The 13628-nt window shown below is 35.3% G+C and overlaps 2 protein-coding genes across 2 annotated transcripts; one reads left to right on the top strand and one right to left on the bottom strand.

Moving 5' to 3' along the window:
• Positions 1-111: 111 nt before the first annotated feature.
• Positions 112-5775, bottom strand: LOC142982438 (F-box/WD repeat-containing protein 4). The gene is made up of 8 exons (XM_076128954.1): positions 5389-5775; positions 5234-5306; positions 4918-5153; positions 4452-4672; positions 4065-4188; positions 2076-2217; positions 1645-1782; positions 112-1531 (listed from the first exon to the last, which is right to left on the bottom strand). Exons 1-8 carry the CDS (start codon positions 5577-5579, stop codon positions 1373-1375), a joined length of 1284 nt encoding a protein of 427 aa, XP_075985069.1. The 5' UTR covers positions 5580-5775; the 3' UTR covers positions 112-1372.
• A 2252-nt stretch (positions 5776-8027) lies between these two features.
• LOC142982402 (uncharacterized) lies at positions 8028-11042 on the top strand. The gene is made up of 3 exons (XM_076128902.1): positions 8028-8425; positions 8738-8941; positions 10251-11042. Exons 1-3 carry the CDS (start codon positions 8168-8170, stop codon positions 10548-10550), a joined length of 762 nt encoding a protein of 253 aa, XP_075985017.1. The 5' UTR covers positions 8028-8167; the 3' UTR covers positions 10551-11042.
• Positions 11043-13628: the final 2586 nt, after the last annotated feature.

Raw genomic sequence — 13628 nt, 5'->3', positions numbered from 1 at the left:
CGAAATCAGACTTAGAACCCTGTCTGGTCCAGTAGCCCGACCCACAGTCGATGGAATCATATTGGAATGAATTTTATTAAAGTATTTAGTTTTTTTTATAAATCAAACATCTTTACGGATCTTATCCCTGTGTATATATTATTTCATTTAACAATGTGGTACACGTTCGTTACGGATATTTCTAATGCTCCGTTCTCACACAGTTTTATAATAACGAACTACAATAGTTCAATCGAGTAATATATTTTACGGAGTGCATCCTCGGGTTAAGAGTATACACGTTAATTTTCACTCGTGGCATAATACATTCGCGCTACTCTGTGTGTGAGTACTCAGCATTAAACATTTCTGAATGCTAATACTATTGTAGGTATAGTTATGTCTGACACCTCTAGGACAACTAATGTAGTTTATTATTATTCTATTACGTAATAGATATTTTTTTTCTCTTTCTCCTTCCTCTTTTACAGCATTACAATATATATTTTCATCACCTGATCCTTCTTCATTCCGATGTATATAACTCGCTTCCTTTACAAATTAAAATTTGTGAATTATGTGCATCTACTAAACATTACTTAATTCAAGCTACATAATTATTAAACCTGTATGGATAATTTTTATTGTACTAGACACATAATAAATACTAGAAGACAGTAATTGCTACAGGCTACGAAAAATGTATTTTTCTATGGATATTTTTTATGATAACAGTACAGTATTATGCACAACTAGTCATACAGAAGCAACCACTAGATTCTATTTAATATTCTGAAGTGATAAATTTGATTATGTCAGCCATAAAAAGACCATAAATATATTGATTATCAACTAGGTATCTACGGGCGCCTGTATCGAGACGCGGATTGCGATGCGCGGCATACTGAAAACATCAAACCGCACAATCCGTCGTGGAATAAGCCGTGTTTTCTTCCGCGCTTGACATCGCAATAATTCGCATCACTATTCTACTCTACCAGCCTCTGCCCTTTGATACTTTATCAGTCTCAATTTTACCCTTTGCGCTACGCGCAAGAATCCGCGTCTCCATAAATGTACCAAATATGTATTACACTACGTGTACAGTTGTATAACTTTTCGTAGTATACGATTATAAATAGGTAGATATAATATATCTACATAATTACATATTATATATAGATACTAATGAACAATTACAATATAACATCCTAATAATCTAGTTCACACTGTCCATTGACGTTTATGAGTGTCTTTTGATATAATATTCTGTTGGTACACAGACTTCTGTTTGTATTCTTCCTGCTTACAGCCAAGCTCTGCGGTAAGCTCTGAGTAGTTCAACTTGAAATACGGTGGCAGCGACTAGAACGTCGCTCACCGTATTCCACCGTCAGTGAAACACATGACCGGAGTAATCTTTGTGTTCCTGTGAGCCAGAATCGACGTTGAAGTTGAGTAGCGCCAGTCCGCGGTCTACGGCTGATATCAACTTGGTCGAGTCGAAATCTAGGCAGTAAACTGGTGAAGTATTCCGTTGAGTAAAATACATCTGCAATAAAATAATTTGATCATTTATGACTATGGATAACCAACAAGCTTTCACACGCTGTAGAGATTTCTTGCTTATAAAGTCAGTTTTGTATGATTTAGAATGATATTTACCTGAACGTAATTCCCGGCTTTACGTGCATCAAACAGCACGCAACGTGAGTATTCAGCTGATCCAGCCACTAGGGCATTCATGCCATCTGATTTCACACAGTACAGAGATGATTGGAAGGGGTCCCTGGATCTGTATACCTGCAATGAAAAGAAACATTTACATTGTTTATATTCATAGACCAACATCTATAAAAGAGATTGCATTTATGCAGACTAGGTATTATTTTTAGGTAATTTGAGATGCTTATATAGCTGAACGAAGAATCGATGATTGGCCTAGATACAATCAATTGGGGAAGTTGGCAGTTTTGTAAGATTCACATTAGTAAAATGGGGTGTATCCTTAAGAAATTTTGTTCTTCTTTATTGTGTGTGCAATTGTCTTGGGCAATATGCCTACGTCTTTAAATAGCGTATATAAATTACTATACCTCTTGATTAGTCCTTATGTCCATTAGCTCCATAAATCCAGAGTGGGTCACATGTAATATGGTATTATCATTGTGCCACCTTATATCTCTTACCGCTTGCCTATGATTCACTGTGGTTGGTGAGGTCATCAAATATTTACCACTGCAATAATACTTTCATATAAATAATAATAAGCCTGTACTCTGTAGATTAACATAATATATGTGTAGCAAAACATACTATGTCCTCTATTCATTGTCAATTCATTCATGTGTACTTTAAAGAATATAAACATAGAAACATATCTCAAAAAAAAAATCGGAACTTTAGTGTTTGCTTTGGCCGTTAATAAGTCAATAACTATATTATATATTACTCTTTTGTATATATATTATCAACAGGAATATTGTTGAATTACTCAAGGCCTGACCCCACCCTCACTATGGGAAGATACTACATTTTAACTTCATGCAGGGCGTCATAGTGAGGTAAAACTTTTCATTTCATTATTAATATAATGATGTATTGACTAGGGTTTCTCATCGAGAAGTCTCGATCCGGGAATTCCCGGGTAATATGATCTATGTCGAGACGGGAAAAAAATTGTCGAGTACCCGGGAAGTCGAGAAATATAAAACAGGGCCATGAAATTAGTAGTTTCGAGCTGATTCCCGGTTTTATTATTACTAAAATTATTTTTTCGTCAACAATGAAGATAATTAGTATGTTAATAAAACAATTTGACTGTTATATCCAGTGGATCTGAATAATATACTACCCAAAAAACCCCAGGTATACCTCAAATACAAAAAAAATTGTACTACGACTTTTGACAATTTGGTTCTTTAAATTTACTCGGTATCGTATTAAAGTAATTATATTTAAAGTTTAAACTAGCTGACCCGCGCAACTTCGCTTGCGTCACCTAAGAGAATGGGTCAAATTTTTTGTAACCTTTGTAACCCCGTTTTTGTAACCTTTTTCGTTGCTGCTCCGCCCCTAATGACCGTAGCGTGATGTTATATAGCCTATAGCCTTCCTTGATAAATGGGCTATCTAACATTGAAATAATTTTTCAAATAGGACCAGTAGTTCCTGAGATTAGCGCGTTCAAACAAACAAACAAATTAACTCTTCAGCTTTATAATATTAGTATAGATTGTAAATTTTAAAAGTAAATGTTTGATGGTTTGCTAATTTAAATTTCGTTCTTATATTTTATTCTAGTATACAAACTCCTAAAATTTTTTTAACTCTGTGTGAGGGTGTCTTTAACTTGTGTACGTCATGAAATGTACCCCTTGTCCAAATTTCATGTTTCTAACCTTTATGGTTTAGGCTGTGCGATGCTTATTATCAGTCAACCAATACAAATAATTTCGTAGATAAACAATAGATATTATAATTTTTGAGCTGTTTGACCAAGACTCATTTACATTCACAAATTGTTGTTTGCGAAAATGTGATTTAATCAATTTTATAATCTTTTCAATCTGGTTTTAATAGTTTTTTTCTAATTCTCGACTTCCCGGGAATTCCCGGGAATAGGGGCTCGAGAAGTCTCGGTATCCGGGAACGAAAATAAGTTGAGAAATGAGAAACCCTAATATTTACTAAGCAAAATATATGCAGTTGAATTGTTTCTGCTGTTTTACAACTTTCTGCATATTCACTAGTGGAAACTACGAGTTATTCCGGTCTGATCCCCCAAACCGATCCAGTACCAATAATATTAATTGGTAGTGGATCGGTTTGGGGGATCAGACCGGAATAACTCGAAACTACCTACACTCAAAATATACAGCTATGCAGTTGTTTTAACTATCAAATTAGTACTATTTCTCATACATTCGCAGAAATCACAGCTAATAGGTCATTCGCTATGTCATTCTCATTTCAGATACCTACTTGGGACATATGCAAACAAACATTTTGACATCACAATATTCATCTTTATTATAGAGGATAGTTTAATTCTGCTCAGCATTAAATGGTAAAAAGATACTTACGTAGTGACATCAAACAGAACTGGTTTACTGTTGCCATTAGGACCAATCGCCAATTTATCTGACATAGCATTTAGAGCCATGCTCTTTGTGCCAGAGCAATCTTGAAGTGGAACATTGACAGCATCTGTGAATTGTATATTATGCTTATTTAAATATGAGGCAAATGGTATTGTTCTTAAAAGTTCATGTTCAACTTACTGATTATTTATTTTTATTCTACTGTTCAGTTGCACATATAGATAAAAAGGTTCTATTGACTTCCTTGTACAAAATTAGTTTTAATGGTTGTTAATTTTAGCCATGATATGTCACACTATCATATTTTATGCTAATTATTTACATGATAAATATACACTATTTTAAATAATTGACTGTTTAAATGCTTACTGTAGCTCCCTGAAGCACTGCTACGACCGGACCTCAGAGTACATAAGAGCAGATCAGGACTGTCACTGGAACCGGTTATAATAGACAACTGATCTCTAACATCCACAACTTCTACTGCAGTGACCTCCACATGGCCTTCATCGTGGCAGTCTTTTATATGACACTCCAGCTTTGGTTTTTTACGTGTGTCTGTGATTCTGTATGCAGCTACACAGCCATCCCTGTGGAATGTTATTAAAATTAAGTACAATTTTAATTATCTGGCAGTTGAAAATATTCATTCAAGACTGATTTTGGAACAGAATACATCTATCACCAATCAGAGTCAGAGTAATAGTTATTTCAAGTTAACAAGCATAAGAGCACATAACATGCTCTTTGCCCAAGGAGGGCCTCTGCCAGGGAGCTGGGGCACTAACAAAACTAAATATAAAATGAACATATTTTTGTAAGTATGGATACATACCTGTTTCCACAAACTACCACATTGTTTTTAATAACAAAGCGAGATATGTCATTGGTTCTTACATCTTGCCGCACCACTTTAGGCACATCCAACCTCCAGAGAGATTTTGAACAGCTTGGTAATCCTTTATTATCTGTTTTATAGCATACAAGCTCAGATCCCACAGATAAATATAATATTTCTGAATTGTGGTATGTGAGCCAGGGCATGTAGTTTGTGTAGTGATGGAGAAGCGACTGAAAATTGTTTTTCTGTATCATAATGTACTGTGCAGTAAAAAGACACATCTCCATAGGCGAAATAAAACGAAACATACCTTAGTTTTGAAACAGCCATGGAGCCAATTACGTGAAATCCTGTAGCGATTGTACCATGACAAGGCGGCCAACCTAAACCAAGGATCACAATATTATCAACATCCATAAAAAATCTTGTGTAAATAGATAATTATGTAGTGTAAGCTATAGATACCTAGTTTCAGGGGCGTCCATGAGAACTAGTGTATCGCGCGAGAACGTCCTCCATATTTTGTGATCACCTTTAACAATATTCCTGAATGTTTTGCATGTTGACATTATACATCGTATTTCAGTCATTTCTAATTTTCTAAAAATTACTATCAAAATATCTACAGGTAACAACAGTATATTATCGGTCGCCATATTTTAATGAACTGCAGATCTATTCAGTACATTAGTTATTGGATAATATAGCACAAGGATAACTGTTTAATTGTTATAGTACGTTAAAGTGAAATTAATCTAATAAGACAATTTAAATTATCTGTAAGTAAAATAATATGTACAGGTACAGATGGGCGACAAAATATGTCAAATATTATTGATAGGCGGTTTGACACTTGACTGACTAACTACTGAGTGTTACCATAATAAATATTGTGGCACCAGTAAACTTGATGATATATGTAATTATAATTTTTTAATAGGTTGTGTTAGTTATTCCGTGGAAGGTACCTTCGCTAAATTCCCATTAAAAAAGACACTACCACTGCAAAGCATACCATTGGCGCCTATGAAAATGGACCGGCCTCCTAACGCCGTCCGTCCCAATGTAAGATAATAGTAGCACATATCAAGCGTCCTCCCCTCAGTAGAAGCGACGCATCGATTGACGTTTAGTGCCTCAAACGCTTTGGTCTACCAGATAAATTATTGTGATATCATAAATACATTTATTTTTTATTATCCTCAACCATCGTTCATTGTTATTTCGGCACAATAAAAAATCTTTTTGGAATGGATAAAAACTATTTAATGATTAAAACAAGTAATACAGTAAAATAAACAATTTTTCAACCAGTTCTCTGAGGACAGCACGGGGTCCTACATACTGGCGAGTTTGACGCACTTTTTTTGGGCCAATATGAATCCACAACAATTGGGACACACGCAATACATCCGGCAGCCACTAAAGCGGTGAAGCAGCTCATACAAATGATCATAATTAGCTATTTCCGAAGACACTTGACAAATTTGTGCATTTCAAACTGTCGGTAACAGACTGGAATGCACGCCAAGACCGTGGCAGAAGCGATCAGAGCGTACAAGGAGAGGCAAATCATCTTTCACCAAACTTGGCCCGCAGCCACCTTGTTCACTTTCTGGATAGGAGGCAGCACCAGGATTGCTGACTCCTGAAATAATTATACAGCAAAAATTTAAAATATATCGCTAAGGGCTAGACAGAGCATTATTTAGGCTGTACCGTTAACAAATATGTAAGAACTTCTAAAATAATGGTGTATGTAAAAGGTAAGATAAAGAGAGGTACTTTCGTCGCATGCTTCTTAGTCTAACTAAATTCCTCTTTTAATTCCTTATACTTTTTAACAGGATTCTTCTTAAATTTGCTTACAATACAAAATCGGACCATGTTTGAAGAATCTTTAAGTTTTGACACTATACCGACTTTCAATCGCTACACTCTTTTGACAATCATTGACTGAAATGTAAATAAAGTGAACCAAAATAACTTAGCCGAAATTTTGCTAAGTGGCGTTTCGTGATTTCTTACTATACTGATGAATTGGATGATCTACCAATATGGAGTAAAATAACTCATACCGACCTCTGTAGTGACAGCAACTCAAGAAAAAGGTGACAGTGTGTGCTTACAATAAAAACTCAACAGAGGTGATTTACCATACCCCTGTCATAACCCGAATAGTTGGATAAAATTACTTTGCACATAATTCCCTGGGTTTCTACAATTATTCCAAAAGTTTTAACAATAAATTTAAGCCATGACAAGATCTTGTTTGACAGTGCCTTTGCCTGTCAATTTTTGAATGGATTCTGCAAACAGAATTTATTTGCTGCCAGTAAGCTTTCTAAAAAAAATACAGAAGAATATGGCTAAAGTTAGCCAAATAAAGCCAACTCGATCTATTCACAGTCCAATGTGTGTGTAGATTTGATTGATAGGTAGTAGGTGTCTTCTCTGGAAACTTAATATAGGTAGGTATCTAATTAAATAGATTCTCAAATTCCTGTACATAGATAAGGTTTTAAGTAAGTAAGTATTTTTATTTTAAACTGAGTGTGATTTATATTACTGTCTCTGTGCTGTGGCGCGGTCGGTATAGTATACGGTTGTTGGTTTCAAGTATTTGGGATCGATATCCCGGGTCAGTCAAAATGCTACCGGCTTTTTGGTAATTTATATAAGTTTATTCATAATAGTAGGAGTAATAGGCATCTAACTAAGCGTTAGCTCTCAGATACAATACGCAGATACACACTGTGTTAATAACTTAATTTTTATATGTAAAGCTTGTTACACACGGTATAATATTACGATATTTTATCATAGATAAGACCGAATTTTCCTCATCATACGTCTTGCAGGTATGGCTGATATACGTGACAAGATTTTTATAATTGTATTATAGCGTTCTACGATCGGAATAATTTGTTATGGAGTAATTGAAGTGGTAGCGGTTTATATAAACACCGAAAAGTTCTGCGAAGGATTTATTTGTTACAACAGACCTTTACAGAAGACCAAGAAGACCGATCAAGAAATTTGATTAGCTAAAAAGAATAAAATTGAAATTTAGAACCATCTGTCAGTGTCTGCACCACAACTATAGATCGTGATTTGTTTATGTCACAAAATTAAATATTTCTCATCCACCATTCTAAGGCAAAAAACTTATGTAGGCTGTAATTAGCGCGTGGGCAATATAATATTGCCAGTATATACACGTAAGATAATATATTGTGTATAAATGAGACTTTTGTTGTGCTTGCTGCTGACTTGTACGTCAGTGTGGGGATTCCCCGAAAGAAGGTCGGTGGAGAAGGAGGCTGAATTGTCTTTGACTCCTCAACTAACCTTGCAACTGCAGGGTAAGAAGGATAAAGTGAGGGAAACCGTGAGAGACTGCAAAGGGAAGTGTGCCTCCAGTATAGCGCAGAAGGCGGCTGCTGAAGCGAAGGCAGCTCAAGCGGCCCAGAACGCCGCCGGTGCCCAGGCAGCTCATATGGTACGTTATAAATACTATTTTGACATAATCCTAGCATAGGAAGGATAACTACCTGCTATGTTGACATAAAAAATAAACAAAAGGTGAAACAAGTAGTTGTTACATTAAAGGTTTAATTAAAATAATATTGTAGTTGGCCATAGTATACAATGCTTTTAGTGATGGCGACGAAAATGAAGACTGAAAACACAATGCAGTAAAAAATATAAATTGACTTTATTAAATTTCCTATTTCGAAGTTTGCCTCATGTAACATGTATAAATAGGGTAAGACTATAAAGGAAATATTGCTGCCCGTAATGTATTCAACAGGTAAAAACCCAACTAGCTGAGAAAGCGTTACAAGCGGCTAAAGCGGCTGAAGCAGCTCTCGCGGGGAAGCAATCGGTTGTGGAACAGCTCCAACAAGAGGTGAAGGAAGCCGAGGCAGTGGTCGCTGAGAACACTGCTGCAGTACATCAGCAGCAAGGAACTGTCAACGCCGCAGTACAAGCTGCCCAGCAAGCTACGGCGCAGGTATACCGTTATACCCCTTAATACTTGTTTCAGACTAAGAGCGCGGTTTAATTCTGGAAGCTATTAACGACAGGAAACATGAGCTAGAAATTTTATTAACGGACATTTTTATATGCCCAAGAAAACCTGTATTGAGGAACTGGGTGACATGTCTAGAACTATCATGTCAAGGCGATTGACATGCTCTTCATTCGAATTTGAAAGGAAGAAGCCTGACGGACTTCTGTTCTTAGTTTGAATTATGAGCTTCTACTGGACTCCAGTTTCATAGTTCTCAATACTTCTCAATTTGATTTATGAGCTTAGCTAAGTATCCGCTACTACTGGCCTAGTTCATATCTGAAAATCGAAATGATGATTGAATTTGGCAAACCAATTTACAGTCTTTCTTTACAAACGATTTGCCAGCTGCACAGCTCATGTGTCTTAATTGAACCGTGCCCTTAACCTTTATTTTTAAGGATCTTTACAAAGACGAACAAGGATTCAGACATATTTTTCTGTAATTGACATAGACAATCTTTATATCTTTGTATGGGATATTTGTGTTCGTCTTTGTATAAATTTTTATTTGTATCAGGCGGCCAATTCTCGAAATTGAGAACGGACAAAATATCATTCGGATCTAGTGCCGACCTATAAATTCTTTAGCATCGCTCTGATTTCGGTTTATTGTAATATTTAATGACCAAATAATGTAGAACTGGCCCTCTGATTTTATCTTAGCTACTCATTAGTGATGTTTAGTTTCTTCATTGTCATATCACGTATCTTCACAATTCCTACCAGACCACGCGAAAAGGGACTCAAAGATTTACGAAGTATGATCAAAGTTCACGGCAAATTAATGCGGTTACTACCACATCGTGACTCTTATAAAAACATTTGGTAGTAATTGTTGAAGGGCCTGTTTGACTGTTTTGACCACCTCGTAAAACTTTGATTTCTCTTTCCCTTAGGTCTGAAGACAGAAGAAACAGTCTAAATTCATTTCAAAATGCTGTGCATGTCGTTATACACGTTCATTGTCGCTGCAGCCATTTTGTCCTGCACGCCACTCGCCCTGAAAATAGTGACCGGAAAACTAACCCCCTGTATGTGTAAAGCAAAACATAAATGAATTAGAATGGTGAACAAAAACAACAAAAAATATTTGTAACAAATTCATTTTCCTATTAAATATGAAGTGCCGGTAAATTGAGTTTTATTTTATTCAACTGGATTGAACAGTTATCATGTTACTCACTATAATTTTCACGATCATTTAATTTTCCGCAACAGTATTGTGCATTTTTTGTAACAATTGCAGCACAAACTGATGGTCCAAGCGACGCAACTGGCGAATCAACTTGAAAAGTCGGCACATTGTGTATTGGAGAAGACCAAATTTGGCTTACAAGAGAAATGTCACAACCTGTCGGAGGCCAGAGCCAGACTAGCACATTTGCAGCACAAGTTGCAGTGCGCATGCGCAGAGTGTTCCGCGACCAAGCAGGCCGCACACTGCGCATGCGAGGCGGCCCGAGCCGCATGCGGGAACGCTCGGAGGAAGAAACATGTAGCGAATCAGATAGCCATGATCTCCAAAGAGACGAAACAAGGGCGATGACTGAAGAAGTAATAATGTAAGAAGAATCCCGGATTTGGATTTTGGTTTGTTGGCCGAGTAAGTCATATTTAGTATCCTGACCTATAAAGATAGCTGCAATACTGATACTTATCTACTAGATAAACTTGTATTGTGTATCATTTATCAATTTCAGTTCAATTGCGTTAAGATTCACGACCGAACTCGTCGAATGCATCTACTTGATCGTTGCTAGTCAACCTGATAATTAGCAAACCAGTTTAAGTGCCAAAAATATAAAATATTTCAAAAAAAGGCACCGGAAGGCTTCTAGACGTTCGATTTTAATGTATCCTTTCTTTTTAATTGTAAACGAGAAATCTATTGGCTGGTTTATGTAGAATTTTAACATCTGAGCAATTTTCGGACATAGCTTTCATTTCCTGCTTTTAAGTGACATTACTCTAATCTCATTGCCTAGATTTTTGATGGACGATACGATAATACAGCTCATTAATTTATCTAGGGCATGTGGAAGCACTGTAATTACAACAGCCGTGACAATTAGCCAAAAAACTTGATAAGTATGTTCCACATCACGCAAATAAGTTTTCAATGAATTACTAGCGTTATATTTGATTTAATATAAATGTAAATATACACGATTTGAGGATACGTTACTTACGAAGTATTTATAATTTTAGATTAACTTGTTTATTTTAGTTTTGTAACATTGTGTAAGACGTGTTGCATATAAGCTTTTGATATGATTGATTTCGTTTAAGCCGCCGTTAATATAGTATGGATCATGTAAAATGAAGTTTTATTTGTCACTTAAACTTAAATCGAACATAGAAATCTCACCTTCTGATAAAATCATTCTTTTTCCGTTAGCACCACAATCCATACTTAGGAACGAAGTTAATAGGTTAGAATATTTTTCGGCAGCGTTTCCTAAAGTTAGTTCTTATAAAGCAAAATACATACTTTATTTATTATTATTTTATTCATTATAATTAAAATTTACATCGTAACAGATAGGGACAACATACATCTCCCTCGTTTTTCCCCTTCAAGTCTATGCTATCTACAAATCTTAAGTATCAGAACAGCAGACTTAATTCTAAGAATTAAAAGTACTTTACAAACAATACGGTGGTCGAGAATTCTAAAATTCAATTAAACTAAGCACCTACGTTTAACAAAACTCGCCGCGTAAATATCGATATGTTTCGAATCGCAATTACGAAATATCGTAAATTTTTAACACTATTATGCATCCCACATCCCATCCCCATAAACTTTGGAATTATCAAAGTATAGTTCAAAATAATCCCTGTTTTTGTAAAGATATTATAATTATTGTACAACAAGACATTAAACGAGAGACCCAAAAGAAGGACGGATATTCTAATCCCTTCATAGCAAAATGTACAACAAGCAAAATGAGCACGGCACTTAAAATGTACAAATCGCATAATGTGCAAATAGCAAAAAGAGCAAATCGCATAATGTACAATACGCATAATGTGCAATACTTAAAATGAACACTATACGCAAAACGAGCAAAAAGCAAAATGTACATAATACTGTTAGGGCATGTTTACAAGACCGACTCGTGGAGATTTTTTTCTTTGATCGTTAGTATCCTAAAATCAGCGGGGTTTGTTCTATATACATACATATATATCAAATCAATGCCTTCCAAACAGCATTTCCGGACGGTAATCTTTCTGGTTGTTACCATCATTATAATGCAGCTATACACAAGAAAGCAAAAGGCGAATTTGACCAAAGGTGGTGCGCAAGTCCTCAATTTTACCATTATTGCCGGCAAATATGATTGCGATCCTGAGGCGTGGTATGAAATCCTTGAATCATCGCCAAATACCAACGCAATGAGAGCCTTTAGACTCTACTTCGAACGGACGTGGTATCCCAAGTTTAACCCAAAGATTCTAAGCTGTGCCAACCAACGACACCGAACAACTAGTCCTGTTGAAGGTTGGCACAGGCGTTTGAATGCCAAAATTCCGAAAAAGATAAGTTTAATGTTTTACATTTATAAATTAAAAAAGAAGCTATGTTCAGTGATAATAAAATTAAAAAAAGCATATTTGAGCCGGCAATGAAAAATAGGAGAAAAGCAGACATCGTCTTTGATAAAAAGTATAAAAAATACTAAACAGTTTGCATATTAAAAGTATTTCCGTTAAACAATTTCTTCTACAGATGATATATACAGACTTGCATTTTAGTTTGCTTTCTTTTAAGTTTAAATAAATAATATAATTTCAACAGAATTAGTTGTTGCGCAAGTCCTCATTGCTTTGTTATTTGGTGATGATTCAAGGATTTCATACCACGCCTCATTAAGTTCCCTTTATTAATATATAAATAAACTTGAAAACTAAACTATTGAATGTGATGTTGTTTTATTACAATGCTATATGAATCCAACAAACCCCAAACTAAGAAACGGCAGTAAGTGGTTAGTGTGAACGAAGGCGACTATGTACATTTTGCTTTTTGCTCGTTTTGCGTATAGTGTTCATTTTAGTGTGTGTGTGAATTGAGTGAGCACCCTAAATAAAATTCAATAATATATACTAGTCATTTAGTAAAAGGTGTGAAACAATTGTAAAAACAATCTTACAATTTGTAAAAAGATAAAACATGAGATATATCAGTTAATGAATGCTCACTCAGTTCGCACATACGACCACCCTGAATCTCAGAACGTATGTAGAATTCATGTAAGATTTATGTACTACTCTTTAGTAAAACCTTTATAAAGTTGTCGTTTTAGATATTAATCGCCAAGGGCCGTATAAAAAAAAATTACAAATACTTTCATATGCTCACTCAATTCACACACTTTGAAAGGACCCGATTTCTTATGAACAAACCATAATTTCATTTTGTTATAAATCTTGTTTTATTAAAAGGTATACACGTGATTTTGTAAAATACAAAGCGAACCATAAATGTAGCACGTTTTGTAATAGTTAATTAATATAAGTGCTCACTCAATCCACACAATTCTGAAAAGTTATAAACGTTAATATCTTTGAATTTATAAGGATTAGAAAGCTATAAATTGTGCTAGTTTTAGTAAAG

Source organism: Anticarsia gemmatalis, chromosome 21, assembly GCF_050436995.1.
Source record: "Anticarsia gemmatalis isolate Benzon Research Colony breed Stoneville strain chromosome 21, ilAntGemm2 primary, whole genome shotgun sequence".
Taxonomy (NCBI): domain Eukaryota; kingdom Metazoa; phylum Arthropoda; class Insecta; order Lepidoptera; family Erebidae; genus Anticarsia; species Anticarsia gemmatalis.
This window is presented reverse-complemented; position numbering and strand designations above follow the sequence as displayed.

Excerpts from the sequence above, each read along its gene's own strand:
- LOC142982438 (XM_076128954.1), bottom strand. The coding sequence starts at position 5,579 with ATGGCGACCGATAATATACTGTTGTTACCTGTAGATATTTTGATAGTA. Across the intron at positions 4,189-4,451 it reads CAGTGCTTCAGGGAGCTACA|ATGCTGTCAATGTTCCACTT; the intron begins GTAAGCATTTAA and ends TACAATTCACAG. Across the intron at positions 1,532-1,644 it reads AAGCCGGGAATTACGTTCAG|ATGTATTTTACTCAACGGAA; the intron begins GTAAATATCATT and ends ATTTTATTGCAG.
- LOC142982402 (XM_076128902.1), top strand. The coding sequence starts at position 8,168 with ATGAGACTTTTGTTGTGCTTGCTGCTGACTTGTACGTCAGTGTGGGGA. Across the intron at positions 8,426-8,737 it reads GTGCCCAGGCAGCTCATATG|GTAAAAACCCAACTAGCTGA; the intron begins GTACGTTATAAA and ends TGTATTCAACAG. Across the intron at positions 8,942-10,250 it reads CCCAGCAAGCTACGGCGCAG|CACAAACTGATGGTCCAAGC; the intron begins GTATACCGTTAT and ends TAACAATTGCAG.